Source organism: Haliotis rubra, unplaced genomic scaffold, assembly GCF_003918875.1.
Source record: "Haliotis rubra isolate DU_JTF1 unplaced genomic scaffold, ASM391887v1 Scf177, whole genome shotgun sequence".
Classification (NCBI taxonomy): domain Eukaryota; kingdom Metazoa; phylum Mollusca; class Gastropoda; order Lepetellida; family Haliotidae; genus Haliotis; species Haliotis rubra.
Genome location: NW_025765747.1, coordinates 844,702 through 871,176, shown reverse-complemented (window position 1 = coordinate 871,176; position 26,475 = coordinate 844,702). Strand labels below are relative to the sequence as shown.

Here is a 26,475-nt window from a genome sequence, read left to right as displayed (position 1 = left end):
TTGTCATCAAACACAGCAAAGAGAAACTGAATTTGACTAAGGAATTCTATCTTGTTTTATTTTTTAACGACGTTAAACTATTATTAAATGTATTTAAATTGATTTGCTATGACGACTTTAGCTTGGGCTGACTCATCGTTTGAATAAAACGTACACATGGTGAACCTATCAACTGAGAGAAATAAAGGTGAAATTTATAACTAAAAATATATTTTATTCAGTTAAATTGGGGAATTCAATGCGCAATTGGGTATGACTCACAGTTAGTTCACTGGATTGGTCTGTTGTTGTTTTTTTCACAAAAGTAGATGAATACTATTACGTTGAAAACAAATAGGAAACAAAAGGGATGGCAGATACATTTCAACATTGTTTGAGATATTTTGTGTGACAAGCCCAGCGAATCTGATAGTTACAGAGCCATTGAAGCTTCTTTCGTGTTTCATTCGCTTGTCTATCAACATTTCTTATATTCAGTCTGTGAATGTTTAATTCTGACTTTGATTCACAGGGTATATTACGTTTGCTAAAAGGTGTATCGTTTTGTATGTAAAGATACAACTATATAAACATTTGGGTTTGTAATTACATTTCTGTTACAGATCACTTTGAGAAACATTGTTGACGGACTATTGTTGAGCACTGAGTATTTCCTCCGTGTTCGACAGATGTTTCCAGAATGTTCTGTGTGAGATATTATTAGTCAATATCAAGTAGCACATGTAACTCATGTTTTCCACAATATCATTGGCTCTTGCAGGTTCAACTTTGACCCGTGACCTTTGACCGGCTTCATTCAGCTGACAGACGAGCTTAGTAGGAAAGGAAGGGCTTGTGGAAACCGGCTCCGGTTAGTCTCTGTTTTGGTGTGTGAAGCTCCAACAGACATTTACGAATATCCAGCAATGATTTGTGAAAATGTATTTCAATAATAATCCAGGAGACACAATGGATACGCGGAATATTGTTGTGGACTATGTGAAATATCGTCTGGAACGAAATGGCTACGTGTGGCAAAATGGACCTGTGATGGAAAATGGAGCTAGCAGAGTTTGCAACACTATGCGTAGTATAGGCGATGAGTTCGAGGAGAGATACCGGAGTCAGTTTGAAGAAATGGGAAATCAGCTGCATATTACGCCAACTACAGCGTACCCAACATTTCATGCAATTGTCAATGAGCTATTCGCGGATGGTGTGAACTGGGGCCGTGTGGTCGCTTTGTTTACTTTCGGGGGCTCCCTCGCAGTAAGGTGTTTTGAGCAGAATATGCCCCAGATTGTGGATTCAATAGTTGACTGGGTTTCTACATATGCAGACAATAATTTATCACAATGGATTTCCGCTCAAAGTGGATGGGTAGGTATTGTTTTGCAGCAGATTTCATGTCAATCAGTAGATGACCTGTAATCGTGACATAAATGTATCTTGTTTACGTTTTAGTTTCTGGGTCGGCTTCACGATTGAGTGAACAAGAGAACAATGCATGCATTGCCACGTGACATTCACCACCTGTCCATCTGACATTTGTAATCAACAATATTAGCTATGGTGACAATGCCTTTTGTTATAAATTTAAGGCGCCAACACCTTTCATTGAGTATTAAAATTAGTAACATCACGAATGAAGATCTACTCAAGTGAATGAGAATTCCAAATTTATATTAAATAAATCCAAAGATGAACAATAAGCAGCATAGGCGGACCCAGAGGGTGTGTGTGTACAGGGTGCCCCTGTCCTGAAAGTTTATTAAATGACCATTGAAACTTGGGTGAAAATGAAGTGTGCACCCCTCCTTTTCTCAATAGTGTGCACCCCCCCTTTCTCAAAAAGCTGTATCCACCCCTGAGCAGGTACACGATTTAAAGTGGTAGATTGACAATGAAGATTTGGCATACATCCCAAATGCAGATAACTAACATTACATGTCAGCAAAATAATATTCTTTAATGTCAGGTGCATGTTTAGTAAGATCCGGATATAACAGATACTTAGCTGTGAAATAATGTATTCAAGTGTGATACAGATCCTTATGCCTATATAACCTGATATGCAAATGTGTATTTATATGCCCGCTTAAACCAGTGAATACAGTCCGCCCACAGAGGGCATACCTTACTGATATGGCTCGTTCTATTGACAAGAGCTGGATAATGCCTGGGTGGAATGTTTTGCGCTGTTTGATATGTATATCAAGGAGTGGAGAGTGACACACATTCTGTCATTGGATTGCAACTCATTGCCTCAATGCTATATTTACACGTGAACAGTGTTCGAAATTTAAGGGGGGTCTTTGGACATTTTTTCCTGTAAGTTTAAATCTAGAGACCACCTCAAACTCTATATTAAACTTTTATTTGACCCATATACTTTCACACTTTGTTTCGAAACACACGGCATGAACAATTTGGATCACAGGCAATGTTTGAAGATAAGGGGACCAAACAAAATTTCTACTTCTAATGTTATGTTTGAGACTTTTTGCTTAATTCCAGGACAATATTACACTTTTACTCATGTGTCTTTGAGGCATCATACAGGATGCATGGATTATGAAAGTGTTTTGTTTTATTGTTATGTGCAGCTTAAAATTCCCTTGTGTGAATGAAGTGTGATGATGTATGTCTAGAACACTCTTCAATGACAAAATTCTGAAAATCATATGATGTAAAACATTATTTTTGATCTTTATTGTTGTTTACAAGATAAATTTATTATGAAGATTTGAACTTCCAATCAATATTTTTCATATAATGGCCGCTGGTTAACATTACATATTTGTTCAGTATATTTGAATAAAAGCAAGATGAATGATGGTGAATGTTGATTGGAGAAGTAATAGGGATGTTGATTGAATTGATGGCAATAGGGATAAGGTTCTTCTAATTAATTTACCCTAGCCAAATGGGAGACTGTGTATGACAAAATCTGATACTGTTATTATTCATTGTTAATAACTGATTCATCCACAACTTCAAAGTGGTACTGAACTTTGATATTTGAAGTTTGTATTACCACAAGCACATGATAACAGCGATACATGTAAGTAAGTTGGTTACCCTGGGCTGTTCGAAAATGTTTGATTCTATTACCACAGGATAATGTTATTAATAACCAGCTCTGCTATTGAATTTCATCGGCAATACCAGGACACATTCTGTTTATAACATATTTCACCGCTTGACCTACCTTTAAGTAGGTTGAGATGCAGATGATCAGAATACCTAGAGTATGTGTCATCAGGTAAACATGGTAAATAACTCCCCATACACACCATCAGTGTAAATATGTTTATACAGTGAGCATGGTGGTAGGAGTTATATATTTTTTTGGGCAGTGGCCTAGTGGTTAAAGCGTTGGCTCGTCACCCCGAAGACCCAGGTTTGATTCCCCACATGGGTACAACATGTAAAGCCCATTTCTGGTGTCCCCTGCCGTGATATTGCTGGAATATTGCTAAAAGCGGCGTAAAACCATACTCACTTTATATTTTTGACATTCATTCATCTGCTGTTGGGGCGGTGGGGTAGCCTAGTGGTTAAAGCGTTGGCTCGTCATGCCGAAGACCCGGGTTCGAATCCCCACATGGGTACAATGTGTGAAGCCCATTTCTGGTGTCCCCCGCTGTGATGTTGCTGGAATATTGCTAAAAGCGGAGTAAAACCCAACTTACTCATTCATCTGCTGTTATAACCATGACAGGAACACAATCCCTGTCATGAAATTACAATATATCAGTGAAGGAAAAATCTGAAATTTGAGATGACAAACACTAAAACTCATTTTTCTTCTTGTAAGGTCACATGATACAATTAGCATTATAATTTTCATTGTATACAAATATACTCAGGTGAATTAGATTGCTGAAAACTGTGTGCCAAAGTAAGGTTGACAGGCTATAGTTAGTTTTAGTCTTTGACATAACGGTCTCAACACAGGCTTTTTGTTTATTTTAGGCGTAATTAATACCAGTAAAATTTATATTTTAGGCATAATTAATATTGATAAGTTATTATGTTTTAGGCTTCATTGTGAACACTGACCATAGTGACGTCCTGTCATGGACATATTTGTCTAGGTCTAATCAAGGATGGTGGTCAGTAAATAATCAGGCATGGAGGAGACAATCAGGTGATTGACATGGGCAGTGATGTAAACAAATGGGGTACAAAGACATGCATCAGATATGTGTAATTTGTATCTTGGTAATCAAAGGTACCTATTTCAGTTATCAAAATTTCTCTGAAAGCTTGTGTGCAGTGTAGAAGAATGATGACAGTGGACAACTGTATTCCTAATGGTGCAGGGATTGGGATAGAGAACTTAAGCAATGGGCCATTTTCAGGATTATTAGCCATTTTCTGAATTTAGAATGGGCCCAAACCCTTGTATCAATAGTAAACTTCAAACTTTTAATGGGCCATTTTTTTTTCTAATGTGCAAAATGGCCCATGGCCTCTGTCTTCCCAGTCCCTGATGATGCTATGTAGCATGTATTAATGTTGAAGTAGTAATAGCAGGTGTCGAATGCTACACAGTGTTAGGTAATAACCTGAATGTTTTCTAACCCCCATCACAAGACAGATGGTCAACCCATTGAAAAAAATATGAAATTTGTCTAGCTATTAGGATACCTTAAACGTTAGAGTAATCTAGATAATCTTGGTGTAGCTGGGTAGGTTTCTTTCTCATCCACATCATATTCACTTTGGATAATTGTACTTTCATGGTTGAGACATCAAGACTAGAACTGAGAATGTTTACAGCAGGTCCAGTAGTGTATAAACGCCAGGTGTGCCATCATGTGTTGTCGGTACCCATATTCTCTGTGTTGACCACACAGCTGCAGGTAGTGCCCATGTACCAAGTTTTACACTGTCGGTTGTCTGATTCCTCGATAGTGCATGGGAGCAAAGGTAGATGGTTTGACAGTGTGATTACTGTTTCCAGGTTATCAAACGAGAAAATCACATGCAACAATACTGATTACAGTGTTCAAAAATACTTATTGTAACAGGAAATAATATAAAGATTTCCAGGCACCTTGTTGAATAGTCTATTATTACAAAAGTTATGGTTTCATAGACATTTGAACTTAATTTGTTCTAAGAGAGAATATGCTCCCAACCATCATGTTCCATATGGTAAAGAAGTTGACATCCATTGGTTTTCCCCTTTAGATTATTTCTTTATCAGCTCCATTTTTGACATTGTTGTGGTTGGTTTCATTCATGCTGATCTGCCCTTCGTCAGTTTTCTATGCGACTTGAGCACATGTTACGTATTCTGTCATTGTGTTTAGTGGGTCACACTGTACTGCAAAGAGTACAGACTGCATGCCTCCCATTCTGACCTGATTGTTTCGCTTGTTCCTCTCTCTAACCCATTTATGTAGATTGATGCTCATGATGTTGATCACTGGATTGTCTGGTCCAGACATGACTATTGACTGACTGCCACCATATAGCTGGAATATTGCCAAGTGTGACATTAAGCAAACATACATACAAATATTGTAGATCTCTATTTGGCTATCTATGAAGTCGTATGCTCATGATGTTGATCATTGACTGACTGGACCATTGTCTGTGTCAAACATACATACAAATATTGTAGATCTCTATTTGGCTATCTATGACTCATGATGTTGATCACTGGATTGTCTGGTCCAGACATGACTATTGACTGACTGCCACCATATAGCTGGAATATTGCCGAGTGTGACATAAGCAAACATACATACAAATATTGTAGATCTCTGTTTGGCTATCTATGAAGTCGCATGCTCATGATGTTGATCACTGGATTGTCTGGTCCAGACATGACTATTGACTGACTGCCACCATATAGCTGGAATATTGCCGAGTGTGACATTAAGCAAACATACATACAGATCTTGTAGATCTCTATTTGGCTATCTATGAAGTCGCATGCTCATGATGTTGATCACTGGATTGTCTGGTCCAGACATGACTATTGACTGACTGCCACCATATAGCTGGAATATTGCCGAGTGTGACATAAGCAAACATACATACAGATCTTGTAGATCTCTATTTGGCTATCTTGAAGTTGATGTTCCATGATGTTGATCACTGGATTGTCTGGTCCAGACATGACTATTGACTGACTGCCACCTCTATAGCTGGAATATTGCCGAGTGTGACATTAAGCAAACATACATACAGATCTTGTAGATCTCTATTTGGCTATCTGTGAAGTCGCATGCTCATGATGTTGATCACTGGATTGTCTGGTCCAGACATGACTATTGACTGACTGCCACCATATCTTGTTGCCGAGTGTGATCTCATACAGATTTGTAGATGGCTCTATTTGGCTATCTATGAAGTCGTATGTTTATGAAGCATGGCAACTAATATTTGTTCACCCCCACACATTCCAGCTAAAGGTGCGTTATCAGACTGTTTGTAGGCTATCCACAGCCATCCCCTATATTATCTGATCTCTCTGCGACAGTCCCTGTCACCCTGGCCTGTAAACACTGTATATGTAGACATCTTGTAGACAGTATGACAAATCACTGGTTATATGTCGGTGAAGTATTCAAGTGTACTTAGACATGCAGATAATCGTTTTAGAAATATAAACAATGTTTGTAGGTGACAATCAGTTTAAAAAGGTCTGTTCCATACTCGGATGTTCACATGCTTTCATATATTATTTAGGACATGATTATTATTATTATTATTCCAGTTTACGGTATTTGAAAAAAAACTTGTGAATATATTAGTGTACTAGTCTGAAAGGGGCCCTTGATAGCAGATAGTAACTGTAAATAATTAATCTATTGTTAGCTGGGTGTAACAGAACAAACAATGTTCTATTTTGGCTTTTGGACTGGTGTTTGAAGTCTTACACTATGAATAGCTGGGAAAGAAAGGTTAGAACTTAATGGAAAGTTTTATTAGTCTGGCTTCAGACCAGATGTTTTTGTTTCTGACAGATTTCTCTAAGAACGCTGTAAATATTTAATATTCGTCATAGTGAAAGATTTCAACATTTCAAGGAAGGGTGGAGCAATAATGACTTGGCCTGCATATATAGAGTGTATGATGCGGAGATGTCAACACACACACGCAGAGAGAGCATGCTGGGAAGGCGGCAGATGCCCTGGGGGTTGTCATCAGTCTTGCAGTCTAGCATGGCAGGTTAGGTCCGGAATGCCTAGCCTTGAAATATGATGATAATAAGTATTAGCAACACTGTGATATATATCACTGTTTTTTTGCAAAGATCATATGATCAGGTTCTGATCAATAATGGGACTTCAGTGGTGTAGCAGTTGAACACCATCTTAAGAGCACATATGTTAGATCATTTTGAAACAAATTAAATGTAGGTGAAATTTGTATTGGTCTCCCATCAAGCCCGGTGTGTTGTGGGTTCAGTTTCACGGTTGATGTTAATCCCTCAGTCGGTGTAGATTTCATGAACAGGGCTCATATTGTAACAATACGTCATTAGGCCAGACCACTTTGATTTCAACAGGGCAAGGCAGTTTGTTGGACACTGAAACACTGGTGTCTGTTCTCAGACTTTATACTGAATTATCTAACAATGTTTGTGTTAGAAATCAGTGCTTCAAGCACCTCAGCGAGTGAGAACTTGAAAAACAATGCCTTTAAAAAACAGTTTATTTGACTGGTGATTTTTTTTTCCCCCTCCTGCCTTTAGGTTTTCCCGAGGACAAACATCCGAAAAACAAGAAATAAAATTGGTCTGGCCTCACTCCGTTTCACAACATAATGAAAGTGATGTTGCTGTAACAAGATCTCAGAAGTGTATATGAATCGTGTGTCAAGTTAAATCTTTATGTGTGTATACATGGTATACCTGTCAGTGGTTTCAAGATAAGTTATTTCACTCTTCGAGTGATACCTGTGACCGTCTATTAGATCTGTTTATCAATCTTTAACATTTTGCATGATTAATATTGACACCCAAAACACTCATAAACTAGGAACTTATGACCTGATGAAAGACGTTATCTCCGTACATTTTATGAACAAATCTGTTTTCTAACAGAGTAATGTTTGTTCCAAGCACTGAAACAGGTTTTATATCAGATAACTGCTTATAATCTTACTTTAACATGATGAAAGCAATCCTGTTTAACAACCAGGATGTTGTCGGGGAACATTGAAAAAGCGACATCCTTCGTGTGAGTCAACAGATGAAATTGTGCTGATGTTTGTATCAGAGTACGCCAGCAGTACAGTATGAACGAGTGCCAAGTTTGGCTGCCCTCAGTTCCAAGTGGTTCACAGGTGGTTGGGGCTATATGTGTTGTGGGAAGTATTTGGTGCTGTGGTGCTAGGAAAGTGTTAGCTGTTGTGGGTTTATGACTTCCTGTTTTTTCAGTTAACGTTCTTGATTTGGACTGTTCTTAATATGGACATCTCTAGATTTAGGATAACTATTAATAACTATGCTGTTGTATCTTAATGTAGGCTTGGGAAATATGTCTGAGACAGTCACCACGGTTGTTTTTATATAAACATATTTCTTTCTATTCTTGGTTCATAAAAATATTTATAGCACATTTAATACCAGGGAAGGGATAAGAACATTTATATGACTTCCTGTTGTGTAATATCACTTCCTAGGCATCATGTTGCTTGAAGCAGTGGTGTCAGCTTGATTCTAGTGAATAGTTGTATGGACCTGTACATGCAGTTGTTTTGTCACTATGAAGATCAGTGTTTGAACATTTTGTTTTGGCAGTCAGAAACTTCTTGACTTTGGTGCCAAGGTTAGTCACAAATTACCTTGATGGTGAATGGTGGTCAGCAGATTACAATTGCTGGTTCACCTCCAGAATTGCTGATTTGTGCTGACTTGGCAAATGGGATTCAGTCATTTTTATGAATTAATCACTGTTTGATTGGATATTCTTCTATATCCGAACCAATTTTGAACAAAAATCTGTATGATATTTTGGGTGACAGTCAATCCATGCTCTATAAAATGAACTTATCTGAAACACTCATAGGTCATGGTACCATGACATCAGTGGTTGTTACTAGTCTTATCAGTCATTGGATTGTCTGGTCCAGTCTCTGTTATTTACAGGCCAGCTGTCATAGACAGCTGTTTGGTATGGATTTCAGAAGATTAATACATATTGTCAAAATGGTCAGTAGGGAATATGATATATAGCCATTAGAATATATGCCTGTATCTTGTTGGCTGACACAGATGTAAGGTCAGTCTGTCTTGCTGTGCTGCACCATCTGGCTGTCTTGGTGTCAGAGTTTAAAAGAGGATAACTAGTTCATATGCCAATACAGAGATGATTTATCAGGCTATAATGTCACTATTTGACACCAATTTGCGCCTTCATATAGTGTCTCTTCAGACAGTTCATCTTTAAGTCGTGAGTGTCACTTGAGATTCCTTGACATGTGGAATTTCTTTGTTTTCTAATTGCCACCATGACAGGATATGTGTGGGTTTTGTACAGATGATAGATGATTTAATGGTGATAGGTGCACCCGGTACATACTAGTAGTATTATCTTGGAAACAGATGCTTAAGATATCCCAGAAACATTACAACTAGGGTATGGCCTGCCATGTGTACAGTCACATTGCATTCATGTTCACTTATTGACACATTGGTTATTGACAAACAAAATGTGAGAAAAGTGAAGTTAAGGGTTATCAAAATTACAAATTGCTTACAAACATTTACATATGTGTTGAAAACTAAGCAGAACATTTACTTTTGGGTGGTTTTGTGCTGTTATATTTCTATCTAGGTGGCTTTAGCATCATTCTTGGAAGATTATAGAGTGCTCGCATTTACTGTATTACCAGATTAATAGACAAAACAGAATGTTACATACTCTGGCTATGGAGAGTGGACGTAAAACTGGTATGTGAATCTTGTAAGTTCTAAAGTGGAGTTATGATAACATGGTCACCCTCATTCTAATGAATTTTTAATGAAATATAGACATGAAAACTGTTGCAATAGGTTTGTATGCAATGCATGTGTAAAGTACAAGGCATTGATATTAAACATAAAAGTCAGTGTGCCCTTGGCTTATCATGAATGTTACAAGATAAAGATTCAGGGTTTCCTGAGATAAGTATGACAGGAGCAACCTCGAGGACCCCCTCCCCTTTCCCTCTCTGCCTCTGTGCAGTGCAAAACTAAACTCACTCACTCACTCTCTACCTCTCACCCCCAACGCACACAATCCTTATGTTTTAACACCATGTGTGTGAAGCCCGTTTCTGGTGTCCCCAGCCGTGATGTGGCGTATTCACTCACTCACTCACCATGTATGTATGTTTCGGATGTTCGGAAACACTGCTATCATGGCTGTGTGTTAATACTGTAAAGTGTTTAAAGCTTGATCCATGCATGAAGTACAACATATGAAGTGAAGTGACGCTCACACATTCAAGCTACCTTCAGGCTCCTGACACTCAGTGACACTGGAGCAAGTGTTATATTTCCCATTCCAATTTAAATTTCAGTCACTGGGTCAATCACAAATTTGATAATCGGAAAAACAATTCTAATGGCTGGACACTGTAACAGCTAATGGACAACTGTGACAGCTAATGGACAACTGTGACAGCTAATGGACAACTGTGATAGCTAATGGACAACTGTGACAGTTAATGGACAACTGTGACAGCTAATGGACAACTGTGACAGCTAATGGACAACTGTGACAGTTAATGGACAACTGTGACAGCTAATGGACAACTGTGACAGCTAATGGACAACTGTGACAGCTAATGGACAACTGTGACAGCTAATGGACAACTGTGACAGCTAATGGACAACTGTGACAGTTAATGGACAACTGTGACAGTTAATGGACAACTGTGACAGCTAATGGACAACTGTGACAGCTAATGGACAACTGTGACAGTTAATGGACAACTGTGACAGTTAATGGACAACTGTGATAGCTAATGGACAACTGTGACAGGTAATGGACAACTGTGACAGGTAATGGACAACTGTGACAGTTCATGGACAACTGTGACAGCTGATGGACAACTGTGACAGCTGATGGACAACTGTGACAGCTGATGGACAACTGTGACAGCTGATGGACAACTGTGACAGTTAATGGACAACTGTGACAGTTAATGGACAACTGTGACAGCTGATGGACAACTGTGACAGCTAATGGACAACTGTGACAGCTAATGGACAACTGTGACAGTTAATGGACAACTGTGACAGCTAATGGACAACTGTGACAGCTAATGGACAACTGTGACAACTGTGACAGCTAATGGACAACTGTGACAGTTAATGGACAACTGTGACAGCTAATGGACAACTGTAACAGGTAATGGACAACTGTGACAGTTAATGGACAACTGTGATAGCTAATGGACAACTGTGACAGCTAATGGACAACTGTGACAGCTAATGGACAACTGTGACAGCTAATGGACAACTGTGACAGCTAATGGACAACTGTGACAGCTAATGGACAACTGTTATAACGACTAACAACATTTTCATTTTCCTTATAGGTTTTAACATGTTTAAGTCAGGCTAGCAGTGTGCAAGGATCAGTCAGGTTGTACCCCTGACCCCATGTGAGTGGCATGTCAGTCAGCGTTATAGTTGGTATGTGGTCCACCAGCAACTGATAGATGACCTAGCCACGAAAAATGACCATGACCCTTGTGGCATTGTGCCAACATTCCTGTGTGCTAATTACATGCTGCGATAAGTCCCTAATAGGATGATGGAGTCAGGGTTGTTGTATACAGCAGTGTTTATCGAGCTGGCTTAAGGAAAATGTAAGGACCTCTTGCATGACTGGAGAGATGGTGAGACATGCCGAGACACCATGTGGGGGCGGGGAACTTGTGTAGTTCAAGTATCTATCTGTCTCATGCATCCGTTACAGCCTTGAACTCATATTGACCAGGCGTTGATGTGGTGGTTTCACTATCATAGTCTTTGGTTGTTTTTCAGAAGGTCTGGGTCTGAATCCCAACTTGTGTACCGCTTATAAAAAAGGATGCCAAGCATGTTACAGTGATATGAAAATATAATGTCTTACTTATTTCTCATTATGGAATGTGTTCTAGGTTTGAACGATAATAAATAATGAAATTGTTGCATGTAAAACATAAAACACAGAGTTTTCTTGAACATGCAAGCACATGAACACAAACAAGCACACAAATATGGAAGCACATGCACAGACACTCACGGGCGCGCACACATACAAACATGCAAACATACAGACGCACACATACATAGAGAGAGAGAGAGACACACACACACACACACACACACACACACACACACACAAATGCACATACACAGATGCACATACACAGACACATACACGCAAACATACACATGCACATATACATAGAGACACGCATGCACACACGCACGCATACACATCCAAGATTCAGAGAAATTTCCTGACAGAAGAACCTTGATCACTGTCCATGGATAAGTCTGATGACCCAGTACAAACTCCACTGCACTTGTTGGTAGTCGTCAGTCTGTTGATCAACATTCCCCAAACACACCTGACCTTTAGCTGTATTGATCCACAGATGATTATGCCTGACCCGCTATCGTGATCTGGAAGTAGTTTGGATGTTAGCATGAGCTGTACGGTGTAGCTTTGTTTTCTAATGACCATATGATACCATGTTTGTAAATGATGAAAGGGTTATTGGTAATGATTGTCATCACACGAACAAGTAGGTTCATTCTTAGCTTCGGTATTGCCAAATCTGCACACCTATGATCAATTGATACAGGTTGTATCTTCAATTATCGTACATAGTTGTCGTTTGTGTATTTTTACTCGCATGTTTCATTCTGAGTCAGCTGAATTCTGCATACTTAACAGATCTTTATTGAAAACTGTAGTGTAAGATTCCTTTGAAATTGGAGTTATTGATTTGAAGGCTTTAATCTCTAGTATGTTCTGCTGTGACTTGGTGCTCTGTGTACTAGTCATGTCTGAATATATACTGCTGTGTGAATTGGACTGAAGTCTTTATGGGTGAGTGGATTCTCCTTAACCTGAATGTTTACAAGCACCTGTTATTGGCAGCCAGCCAAAGTGCAGCCACCCAGATCGTATCTGTATTTGTCGGGAATATCTAGCTCTTCTGTCACCGGAATGTGTATAAACATTGGCAGTCATCCAAACTTTTACTACCCAGATCAATTCTTAAAGGGACTCTTCGGTTCTTACTAACTTCTTAGGATTATCTGGCTCAAATGACAATTACCCCTGGCATTACCCCTGAATTAATTAAACCATACTTCATTTGAATAATAATACTTCAGAGCTTCATAACAGTCTGAAACATCCTAGTATTCCTGTCGAAAGTTCATGTTTAGAATTCCAGACTTGCTTTGAGAAGTTATTCTGTGAAGTTACAAATTACAGATGAATCAAGTCCTTATCTGCATGCTTAGAAGCACATGTATAGCCTTGAGATCAGGTGGAGAGTTTTGCCACGGAGGTAATAGAATCCCACAGGTGTAGGCATGAGCCTTTGAACCTACCACCATGATGTATGGAGACTTGGTCCTTGTCCAACTGTTATTGACTTACCTTTTGAAGTTGGATGAATCAGACTTGAGTAGGGGAATACCTCTACCTGGGGGGTGCTTGATTGGCTTTGGAAACCTTCCAGAATAATTTCATGGAATATTTATGATTCTCTGCTTCAGTATAAGTATGTCTCTTGTGTATGAAGGTAGATGTTAGTTGATTCAGTGACCATACCTGTCACTCAACCTGCAAATCACCTGTCAGTGGTCTGGGAGTTCCCCTGTTTACTGGTTCTCAAGATGGCTGGTGTATTGTTGTACCATTTGCCACGATATGAGTATTGTAATGGTCATGTATCGATACAAGCATGACACAAACATGGTATGAATAGTGTGAATAAAAAATGTGAGACAAAACGTTCTGCTAGAATTTGCCAGAGATTATTTTTATTATTTCACTTGCATATGTCTGAATCCCAAAATTGCCTATATTATCAAAGAAATATTGACCAAGAACAGTGATAACACACAGCAACAGCCACCATTATGTTTAAAATTCTTAAATTACTTAACAATGTTCACGAATAGTGTCAGACCCTCAGACAAACCCGGCAGATTCGCCAATGGTCCAATAGAAGTCTACAACTCGCCGGCCCCAGTGTCTGTTACATTGGCGGATCCAGAGGCATGGGGGGTGGGGGTTGTTTCCAGGGTCTTTCCCCCCCAAAAAAATTACTTAAGACCACATTGAAGATTTTTTTTGCGTTGGCAGAGTCAATGGGGGTGCCATTTTCATTGAAGTTGTTATATGTGAATGTGACACTTGTTTGCTGTTCATACATTTTGCGTTTGTTAACAATTTCAGTGCCAATTATAAGAAATGTTAAATCTGAAATATTTGTTTAATTATTCTTCTATGTGTGCTGTGAATTTTCAGTAGGTCAGACAGACATCTGAAACTTACAGGACACAATGTCCTGTTACTTTGAAACACCATTCGTGAAGACTGTTACAAGAGCGTTGGAGTAGCCTAGTGGTTAAAGCGTTCACTTGTCACGCCGAAGACCCAGGTTCTATTCCCCACATGGGTACAATGTGTGAAGCCCATATCTGGTGTCCCTAGCATGGCACTGCTGGAATATTGCTAAATATTGTTCCAACCAAGTCACTGATTGATGTGACCGCCTCCGTGGTGTAGTGGTTAGAGCGTCCGCCCGGAGAGTGGAAGGTCGCGGGGTTCGATCCCCGACCGCGTCATACCAAAAGACGTTAAAATATGGTACTTGTTGGTCCCTGCCTGGCGCTCGACATTAATGGGTACAACAAGGACTGGTCGGCTCGGAGTCAGTATAATGTGTCTGAGTGGGGTATTCATGCTTCACTGCGGCATGGTATCTCAGTGGGCTAGCACTATAAAACCAGCTTCAGTCTGGGCTAGTACAAGCAGCCACACATACACATACACATGCACGTCGTCATATGAGCGAAATATTCTCAAGCACAACGTTAAACCCAATTCCACCACCACCACCACTGATTGATGTACTGGTTGGTTGATGTTTGAATACTTCCATGCCAGGTAGTGTTATGTTTTGTTTCCTGACGTGACTATTGATATATGTGTTGTTATGTTACTGCCTGCTGTGTTGTCAGGAACTTGTTGACTGGTCACGATGTTATCTCCCAGTTTTAAGTCCATTTTCTCGCAGTGGGCTTCTCGGGGCTATGTGATCGATTAGCGTTGGGAATGATTTCTTGTCACACACACAGGGATTAGTTCCCAGCATGAGTTGTTGTGTTTTGTTTTCTTTCTTGTTTAACACCACGCTCAGAGGATTTCCAGTTATATGATGGTGACCTGAAAATAATCAAATCTTGAGCAGACAATCTGGTGATTGACATTGTAAGCATTGATTTACGCAGTTAGGTTACTGTGACTTGCATCAGCCAAGTCAGCAAGCATGACCTCCAAGTCCTGTTAGTCTCTTCTTACGACAAACAAATTGCTGCAAATTACTTTTTAAGGGTTGGGTTGTCATAGGATATTACTGCAAAATGGCTACAAAGCACCTTGAAAACTCACTCACTCACTTATTCTCACCAACTATGGTGTTTGTCACATTTGCACTGATTAGAAATATAACATGGATTCTTAAAATCCTCGACTAACGAGATCGGTTGGTCAGGCTTGCTATCTTGGTTGACACATGTCATCGGTTCCCAATTGCACAGATCGATGCTCATGCTGTTCATCACTGGATTGTCTGGTCCAGACTCGATTAATTACAGACCGCCACCATATAGCTGGAATATTGCTGAGTGCGGGGTAAAACTAAACTCATTCACTCACTCTTAAAATCCTCAAACAGTTTTTGTCTGTGAATAGCAAGTAATTCTTAGAATCGAAAGAATGAAAATATATAGATGTATCCAATCCAATGCTACATTACCGAACAAGTAATTTCTGAAAAATGTCAACTTTATTTTCAAAATGTCAAATGAACTATAAAAGAAATGTCATTGTCATACATGTACATACAAGCACTCTCCGAGACAAGAAGTAGCCAGGAGTGTTTTTCACTGACAATATACTGACAGGGATTATCAATATTTTATTTGCCATCTTTCTTCAGGAAATCCCCAGTGTGAAGGGCTACGTTATCTCCTTACTAAGTTTTTAATTAATAATGAATATAAATAGCTACTATTCAAAGGGTGTCATTGCCATCGGGTGAATATATAGTTAAGAATGTGAAAATAGTTGTCGACTACGCTGAATATTCATGCATATTTGTCAGATTGGTGGTAGAGATTGACAAACTTATAGCAGAACATTCTCAATATTTATCAAATAGGGGTTTAAGCATAAATATAGTGTTTGAATGGGTAACTATACAATAGTATGTCAGCAAGTGATGTATTGTGCATGCTAAACAATAACAAAATAAATCCTGTGATATGTTCTTGACATTAATTGTTCATGACAATGACCAGTCACCACATACTGTCGAATAAGAAATACAAGTTTGTTGACTATCATCCTGTCTGGCTTGGATGTATTCCATTTTGCATTTCTTGTTTCGATAAATGACACTAAAATTAAAGTAAAAACACTCATGAATATTCAATTCCAGTGATGGCGAATAACAGGGATCCGTTTCGATTCACCGAATATGTCAGTGAATCTTAATAGAGCCCTTGTGGCCAACCGCCCATTCATGTTTAATTTTTCATGTTGGGTGCACAATTCAAGTAAAGGGAAACGGAAATTGTAACTTTCTTAAAACAAAGAATGTGGTTGTGTTCTAACATATTTGTTAAAAATGTTGAATGTAAAATTGGGTTAACACCATCATTGCAGATGTATAATGTAAAAGAAGAATGTTATGATACACAGAACAATATATTATGTACAGTGGGTTGCAAATCACCACCCATTCACTTTTGTCTTACACCCCTAAATAAATAAATAGGCAGGTCTCAAGAGGCTACTACGCCTGGCAAGCTTCACCCAATCAACCCACTGGGAAGGAATGCACTCATCCGATAGATGAAATCAACTTCATTCTAGGTATTCCACAGATCAGTGTAACCATTGTAATGTACTATTTCAATGTAGTGTATTGCGCATATATACTTTTGTTGAGTGTTACAAATTTCACAGCTGATTGTCCTGGGTGCTGTTGTACAAAGTGATCTAAGGGCTAAGGTGACCGTAACTCCCATACCGACCGTCATAGGGCTACGGTTGTAGCTCCCATACCTTAACATAGACTTACGACTGTCGTAGGGCTAAGGTTGTAGCTCCCATACCTTAACATAAACTTACGACTGGCGTAGGGCTAAGGTTGTAGCTCCCATACCTTAACATAGACTTACGACTGGCATAGGGCTACGGTTGTAGCTCCCATACCTTAACATAGACTTACGACTGTCGTAGGGCTACGGTTGTAGCTCCCATACCTTAACATAGACTTACTACTGTCGTAGGGCTAAGGTTGTAGCTCCCATACCTTAACATAGACTTACAACTGTCGTAGGGCTAAGGTTGTAACTCCCATACCTTAACATAGACTTACGACTGTCGTAGGGCTAAGGTTGTTACTCCAATACCTCCCATAGACTTACAACTGTCGTAGGGCTAAGGTTGCTTTGTACAACGGCACCCTGGGGGTATTTGTAAAGCACCTCTGCCATGTTTGGTTTAAAAACATACTTATCAGTACATATCACAGAATGACCTTTCACTTTTCATATTGAGTAATGCTGTTATTATAATGGGGTCAGTAATGTTTTAGCTGAAGCGGTTCAAACACAAAGTTGGTGTAATATCTGTAGTAGAAACATAACAAAGGTGTGCAAAACCTATGAAATTCTTGCCATTTCACAGCTGTCTCATTCATTTTGGTGGAGCCTGATCTTCCAGTCACTGGTCCTTTTGGCATCTGAAACCAGTTACATTCGTGGAGACAGTTGTAGATTGTGCTTCTCTGTGCTGGTGGAACCTGCGTCCGGCAGGAGGTGCCTGTACAGTAATGTAGAGCGTGTCTTGGATATAGTGTGTGTCCCGACTGTAACATGCCAGGTACACATAGAGCTGCACTGATCACACTGTGTGCTGCCCTGCATTATCCAACAGCCGTGTTCGGAGGTATGCCCTGTGGGAGGGTTTGACGACATGCTACAAGAGGCTGCTATTTGCATTACTTTGTCCTTGGTTCCTGGGCATCGCTCCACAAAGCTGTCTTAACACCAAGGTTATCATTACTCCCTTACTTTGTCATAGTTATAACAACAGTCTTAGTGCTGCTGTGTGGAAGGCTGCCCTAGACATGCTCTGCTCTGGTGATGCTCTGGTCTGGCTTTGGACATGTTCCGGCCTGGCTCTGGCCCAGCATTGGACATGGTCTGGCCTGGCTCTGGACATGCTCCGGCCTGGCTCTGGCCCAGCTTAGAACATGCTCTGGACATGCTCTGGCCTGTCTCTGGACATGCTGACATGATCGGTAAATGTTTTGATTGAAGTGGTCCATGACCATAACATGGAAATCCCCAAAAGACCTCAAATGCTGGAATTATTCTAGTACTCAAGATAAAATATATATTTGACAAACTAAATGGCTAGTGCGAAATTCCATGCCTGAGATCCTGTGATCTTCCTGGAATACTGTTCTTTAAACTAAGATCATTCTTTTACACAAATATAATAATGAATCCAATGACATTATCAACGGAAAATAGTAATGAATCTTACACTTGCCAAGTGGTGATATCTCAGTCATAAACAACCAATACTCAACTATTTATGATGTGAGACAAATCTTACTTCATCTGACTGGGGATATGGATTGCACCCAAATTATTAATGGTGTCCTCCAACTGAATATGCTGGACTAGATATTGCCTGCCAGCAGTATTGATCCTGTGGTTATGTGAAGCACAGACAGTATATACAATATAGCTAGCTAGTCATATGGAAAATGGTGTACCATATAGATAGCTAGTGGAGTGGAAAGTAGTATATGATATATGCTGGGTGTTGTACAACTGCTTATGGATTTATGATACTGTGTACTGAGTAGGAGGTCAAGACAACATGCTGTACTTCACCTCTGTGTTGGGTGATCACGGCAAACACTAGGTATTTCCAACTAGATAAGATTGTGGTTGTTATGGTAACAAGTGTATTTGTTGTTGTGATAAGACATGAAAGGAACTCCTTATCATAAGTGTGATGTCGAAAACTGAAATATATCTATATTCATATGTTGAAAATGAAAACTTGAAGTTTACTTAAAACCAAGTGACTGGTCTAACTGGTATTATCATTATTATCATTAATGTTGTAATCCCTCTTGACATGCTGAAGAACAGTAATCAGAAGTAAGAAACAATACATTGAAACTCATTCATGGTATGGACAGTCTTCTTACAGCTGACCCGTGAAGATCCTAGTTAGAATATTGATCTTCAGTAACCCATGCTTGTTGTAGGAGGCGACTAACGGGATCGGGTGGTCAGGCTCGCTGACTTGGTTGACACATGTCAGCGGTTCCCAATTGCGCAGATTGATGCTCATGCTGTTGATCACTGGATTATCTGGTCCAGACTCGATTATTTACAGACCACCGCCATTTAGCTGGAATATTGCTGAGTGCGGCGTAAAACTAAACTCACTTACTAACTTCTTAGAGCTGCAAGGATCTGTTTGATTTATGTTTGAATCATGGATTTATTCTGTCATACAGACCTTCAAACAAATATATCCAGTAGAGCCCATGCAAGTCTATAATAAGTGGCAAGTCTAGCGGTGGGAAAGTGTGTTTGGGAGCAGGTGGTTGTAATAGATATTCACACCCTTTCAGTGACATGGCAGTCATGGGTAATACTTTAGGTTTGTTGCGCAATTCCAAACAATTAAAGCTCTGTAGATACGTTTACTATATTCTCTGAAAATGAAGAAACTCTCATGACTGCTTTTAAATATACTTTACTAAGATGATTTAGGAACATGTTTTTCTGTAAAATATGTTCTCAGAGACTAGCTGTTATTCTAGCCTGGATTATTATCCTTAGTATTTCCGTAGTCATGGTTACTGGTTTTATCCAACAAGGTACCAGGGACATCGTAACTGAATTAGGCTGTCAACACTGCATGGACCCCAAGACATGGCCCTGGCTAAAAATCCTTGTTATCAGAAAAAGTCTGAACTTATAGTCAATTTTCTTTTTTTTAACATACCCATGAAGATCCGGGTTAGAATATTGATCTTCAGTAACCCATGCTTGTCATAAGAGGCGACTAATGGGATAGGGTGGTCAGGCTCGCTGACTTGGTTGACACATGTCATCGGTTCCAAATTGCGTACATCGATGCTCATGCTGTTGATCACTGAATTGTCTGGCCCAGACTCGATTATGTACAGACTGCAGCCATATAGCTTGAATATTGCTGAGTGCGGCGTAAAACTAAACTCACTCACTCACTCACTCTTTCTTAAGAGGCATTAGAACATTGTATCCAATACAACAATTATTTGTACTACAATCCATGAAATACAAGTCATCTCTCCGAAGCCTGCAGGTCTAGATAACCCTGCACTTACCCAACCAACACTTCACTTTTCTTCCAGGAAATGTCCATTGTAATGTTATCAGGCCTTGAATGGTAACAGTATTATCAGAAAATCAATATATCTTATTGGCAGTAATCTTGTTCTGGGACACATATCGAAATGTATTGTGAAACAGCGCTAATGTTATTTGTGGTTATATTTATATGCTATTGTGGACGCTGAATGTTTGAGGTGAATATCGTGATGCCAGTTCCTGGTTTGAATACAAATAGATTGTCAGCAACAGCAGTGGTACTGGCTCCTTGCTGTTGGGGTAACTGTGAGTTTATGTCTAAATCAATGTAGTTTGTATCATCTATAACATATCCGTTATTGGCTTTCAAGACATATTATTTCTTTAACCCAGATCTTGTTTATTTGGGGGTAGCCTAGTGGTTAAAGCGTTTGCTCGTCACTCCGGGTTCGATTCCCCACCTGGGTACAATGTGTGAAGCCCATTACTGGTGGCCCTGATATTGCTGGAATATTGCTAAAACAGTGTAAAACTAAACTCACTGACGCACTGACTCTTGTTCCTACAATGTGTTACTAGTGTTGCCAATGTTTGTAATGAAACATGTCACAGTGTGAACATGACTGATCAAAGGGGAGGACTCGAAATAAAAAAAAATCAATGGTTTTCAATACTGATTTGATGCTAATTTCAAACATAGCGAAATTACAAACTATTTTTTCTTTTAAATTTTTTGAAGGCTTACCAAAGCTACTGCAATGCACTGACTATGAAATTAAATGCATTATTTTTGCAAAGAAACATTAAAAGATATTATAAAAGAAAATAATGTCACTGAAAAATTGTCAAATTTGAAAATATATGGACCATACATATGTTTGCCTGTGCTTGGATAGATGCTGGAAATATTGCTGGATGTTAATCTTCATTTAACATTTTAATTAATCATGCATATCATATTCATAAGCATCAGTTAATTCTTCTAACGCAGTTCACCAAATAAAGTGTCAATTTCAAACAAATGAATCCACTCCCCATGTTATCTTACACAGTTGGTATTTCTGTGATGAGTCAAACAAATGTCACCATGTATCCAGTCACAGACATTATGAACTCCTTGCTCCGTCTCAGGAATCTGTGTAATATTCCAGTAGCGATGTACATAGTGTACATGTGTGTAGGTGTATTCAGTGTCTATAGACCATTACATTCATTTTGTCCTTAGATATTGGGGACCATCTCAAAACTGTCTGACCCAGTTTTTATTCCTTTCCTGCCTCATTGCCATGGTTACAGCATGTAATTAGTCATGCTATACCATATTATGTGTCTGTACTTACTCCGGGTTCATCTAGGTGTCCCCTTGAAGTGATGCTCAGCAAGACCTGTATAGCTCTGCTGCAGCTTGTAGGTCATCACAAACATCTCTATGGATGACAGTCTTGTTATTTACTCTCAACCCTTCAGTGTATCGCACAGATTAATCCTCATTCAGTGTATCAGAGTAGATTAATCTGCTCATTGATGCAATGAAAAGGTATTATCACTTTTGAGTCTGTTAGGTAGTAAATAACATACACATTAAAGATCATCACTATGTCTGCCACAGGTCCTGGGTTTGAGTCCTGGGGCCAAGTGATTAAAGGTATCATCACTATGATAAACTAGTCCTGGGTTTGAGTCCTGGGGCCAAGTGATTAAAGGTATCATCACTATGATAAACTAGTCCTGGGTTTGAGTCCTGGGGCCAAGTGATTAAAGGTATCATCACTATGATAAACTAGTCCTGGGTTTGAGTCCTGGGGCCAAGTGATTAAAGGTATCATCACTATGATAAACTAGTCCTGGGTTTGAGTCTATGATAAACTAGTCCTGGGTTTGAATCCCATGCTTATAATACATATCTTGTCTGTCAACACTGTACCTTACTGGTGGGTTGTACCTGTAGTGGTAAATGTTGAAGACCTGCTTATATTTTTCCACATGACTGACTATAGTGATGTGTGATATCTGGTCGGAGTGTAAAAATGTGCTTGTTGATTGGCCATTGTATTTGTTTTTTAAGCTCTAGTTGTTGGTGTAAAGCAACCCTTACACGAAGGTGTAGGAATGAAAATGGCTGTGGGCAATCAGTGTTTGAAGTGAAGCAGCAAAAACATAGGGCCCTTCTAGTCATAGCTTAGAATGTTAAAGGGACAACATATCCCTAGATTCAAGTTCCCAGGGAACAAGCCTGGTCAACATGCAGTTGTCCTTTGATTCAAGTTCCCAAGGAACATGCCTCGTTAACTAGAGTTGTCTCTAGATTCGAATTCCTAAGGAACAAGCCAGGTATTCCCATATTTTTAAATTCTGTGACAGAAATAAGATAAACATATTTTGAAACCAGCCCTGAATGGAGATCAATAAAATTTATCCGTTGTTTTTTTTACTGATGATCAATGGAGAGATATTTGTGTGGAATACATTGTCCTCTTCCTCCTCACCCAGTGTTGTCTATCTGTGTAGGCCCCATTGATTCTTCACAGATCACATTGGTTGCTAGGATGGCAGAAGCAGCCATTGTCGATTTCAGTGCAGGTTCTCTTTAGGCAAGTTTAACATGGCCATGTTCATTTGTTGAAAACATCCTTCATTGATGAGTTTCATAATTGTTACCATAGATGGGATGATGTGAATGGAAGGGGATTTAATCCTGACTGAATCAGTGAATGAGACTCCGATAACGAGGGAATGAGTGCGGAAACAGGAGGCAGACATGGAAGAAAATGGGGAGAAATAGGGGGAGAAATTGTTGATTGAGAAAGGAATGAAACTAACTGCTGTAAACCATGTTTATAACAAACTTGTACATAACAGACTAAGCGAAGGTGGGGTAGCCTAGTAGTTAAAGCGGTCGCTTGTCACGCCGAAAACCCGGGTTCGATTTCCAACATGGGTACAATGTGTGAAGTCCATTTCTGGTGTTCCCCGCCGTTATAATGGTGGAATATTGCTAATATTTGTAATAAGCGGCGTACAACTAAACTCGCTCACTCATTCATAATTTTGTTACTGCAATCACTTATACATTCTTCTCTGTTTTTCAGGAGGGGTTTGTAGCATTTTACGAGCAAGGCCCCGAGAATCGAAACGAGAACCCATGGCCTTCATTACGGCAAATCTGTGGATACGCAGCTGGCGCCATCGGTGTCCTGACGCTGGGCGCCATCCTCACACAGAAGTCCTGACGCTAGAAGGGACGACAACGCCATGCGACCAAACTCTCTGTCAATACTTTGGAGATAAATAAATATTGTGTTATTTATTTCCTCAGTTGTGAAATCTGGCTTTAAATGTGTGGACCCAAATCAGTTCTCTAGCGATATTGGCTTTGTTGTTGTCTGTCTGTCTGTGTGTCACAACATGATCAGTTGGACTCCCAGAATGCAACAGCCATATAGTACATGGATCTACGGTTGAGATCAAGTTGAACTGAAGTTTGGTTTTTCTCCTTGTATCGTGGATATATGTGCACAGGATCTTCTGGATTACTTCGTACCTCCACAATGTCTGTTAGGAAAAGACAATTGTATAAACAGTTTTAAAGTTCCAGTTGGGAAAGCACTATGAAATGGATATCGCGGTTGTCGTTCCTCAGATGGTTTTGACGTGAGCAATGAGCTTATCATTGCTGAATTTTAATTAATTCACAGAAAGTGGTAATCAGGGATATGTTTTGAATTAATAACACCCACTGTTATTCAGAAGTTAGTCACAATGTTGCAGTGATTTTTAATTATTTTTCAGGGAAAATTTTACAAATTTGATAGGGTATATGTTCATCTGATGTTATGAATGCCTTTTATTTATTTCCTTCATAACAACCTATTCATTTCATTGATTTATTCATCATAAATAGTCGCTAGCGGTTGTCATTGTACCAATTGGTACTCTTTATACTTTTCATATGTGCACTATTATGCTGCTTTCATCAAAACTGTTTCTAAAAGCTGGTGTGGTGATTGTGTGCTATTTTCATACAATGCCAACTGAAATGAGTTTTGAGCATCATGAAGAATTGCATTAAGCTATTTCTGTTGTTAGATATTATTAATTGTATAAGGTCTGACAATGATTGTCCGAAACACTGTTTTTTTGCAGTGGTCTTTGGTTAAGCTAGGATGCAAATGTTGTTTCTTTTTCTTGTTAAATTTTAATGCTGTAATCTATTTGAATCAGTTGATACCAAAATGAACATCTGAAAATTAGATGTTAAAATTCTCATGTACTGAATCATACTATATAAACTCATGAAAAAATCGAAAGTATGAAAGCATGTGACAAACCATAGTGTTAGAACTGATACACGCTAGGACTGTTCCTCCATTGTGAGCTTTGGCGAGGCTGTGATGAGATTCACTGAATGAAACTTAACTCTTGAAGAGATAAATCGTCAAAAACAATGACTGGAGACTCTGTTCAAACTATTTTGGGATGTTTTGTAAGAGAAACATATCTTTGACAATATACATGTCAGGTATGAGTGATAGTGTCACCAATCATTTCACTCCATGTCAATATGGAGGACAAAATATTTTATTCAAGAATTTGGGGGGAAGGGATTTTTGTTCAAAAGATCACTGGACATGGAACCCCTTCTCTCAGAATAATGTCCAATGCTTGATCCCTACATCCATGTTGTAAACATCTGCTGTGATGAGATGTGAAGTTGAGTCAAGGACCAATGTTTCATCGCACAAAGATTGTTGGTACTTGGTTGATAGCCATACATGACCCACTGTCCCTGCTGGTCTATCTGCCGCAGCCTTGGATCCATTACATGTACTTCTCGCAAATTCATTGGACTATTCCAAATTAAGAGTGAGTATGAGTTAATGCTGCTTTTAGAGATACTCTAGCAATATCACAGCGTGGGACACCAGAAATGGGCTGCACACACTGAATCCATGTGAGGAATCAAACCCGGGTCTTCGGTGCAACAAGTGAACGCTTTAAACATGACTAGGGTCCTCACCATCCTCCAGATTAATGTTTACGAAGGCTTTCATTTCTCAAAATCACCTCATTATGGGGACTTGGGAAGCCCAGTCTTTCACTACAATCCGCTTCCCTCGGATAAGCCATATAGCTGTTATTATGGGTTCAAATCCCAGTTTGTCTCAGTTTTATTTACATTTCTGTCAGCACTTTAAGGTGCCAAATGGCGAATGTCTGAGATGTGTATAACTGTGGGCTTTCCTCCCACTTTAAGCTGAACCACTGTTATATGGCTGGAATACTGTTAAAATTGGCATCAAACCCAACTCACTCACTCACTCTACTAATTATGTCCCCGATAATGAACATTAGTAGATGTCATGTCATGATGTGAAAATTTGTGTACCTACAGACTACAGCCAGAAGGCTCTGGAACACTGGGCCCTCCTTCAATTTATAGTTTATTTTTTCAGTTTGGTAATTGTTAGAAAATAAAATTACTTTTCTTTCACAAAACATCTTTCACTTCATTGCTGTGATATAACTAATGTCATTTGCAAATAACTAATGTCAAAGGTCAGTGGAAGGTTTGAGTTGAAGAATCTAAAAGACTTGTAGAATGTGCAAGTGTGATGATGCCTTGAATCTTTGAATAAGACACACCTGCATCCTTTTTATTACCAGTGCCCAGTTTCCACAAGGTGACTTAAACGCTAAGATGAGTGTAACTGCTGTACTGCATCATGGCTTACAGTAGTCGTAGCACTGAGGGGCAGTGGGGTAGCCTAGTGGTTAAAGCGTTGGCTCGTCACGCCGCAGACCCGGGTTCGATTCCCCACATGGGCACAATGTGTTAAGCCCAT

The 26,475-nt window shown here is 39.3% G+C and overlaps 1 protein-coding gene across 1 annotated transcript; it reads left to right on the top strand.

Annotated features, from left to right (window-relative positions):
• Positions 1-772: 772 nt before the first annotated feature.
• On the top strand, positions 773-25,493 carry LOC124273145 (bcl-2-like protein 2). The gene is made up of 2 exons (XM_046708362.1): positions 773-1,359; positions 23,722-25,493. Exons 1-2 carry the CDS (start codon positions 919-921, stop codon positions 23,860-23,862), a joined length of 582 nt encoding a protein of 193 aa, XP_046564318.1. The 5' UTR covers positions 773-918; the 3' UTR covers positions 23,863-25,493.
• Positions 25,494-26,475: the final 982 nt, after the last annotated feature.

Excerpts from the sequence above, each read along its gene's own strand:
- LOC124273145 (XM_046708362.1), top strand. The coding sequence starts at position 919 with ATGTATTTCAATAATAATCCAGGAGACACAATGGATACGCGGAATATT. Across the intron at positions 1,360-23,721 it reads TTTCCGCTCAAAGTGGATGG|GAGGGGTTTGTAGCATTTTA; the intron begins GTAGGTATTGTT and ends TCTGTTTTTCAG.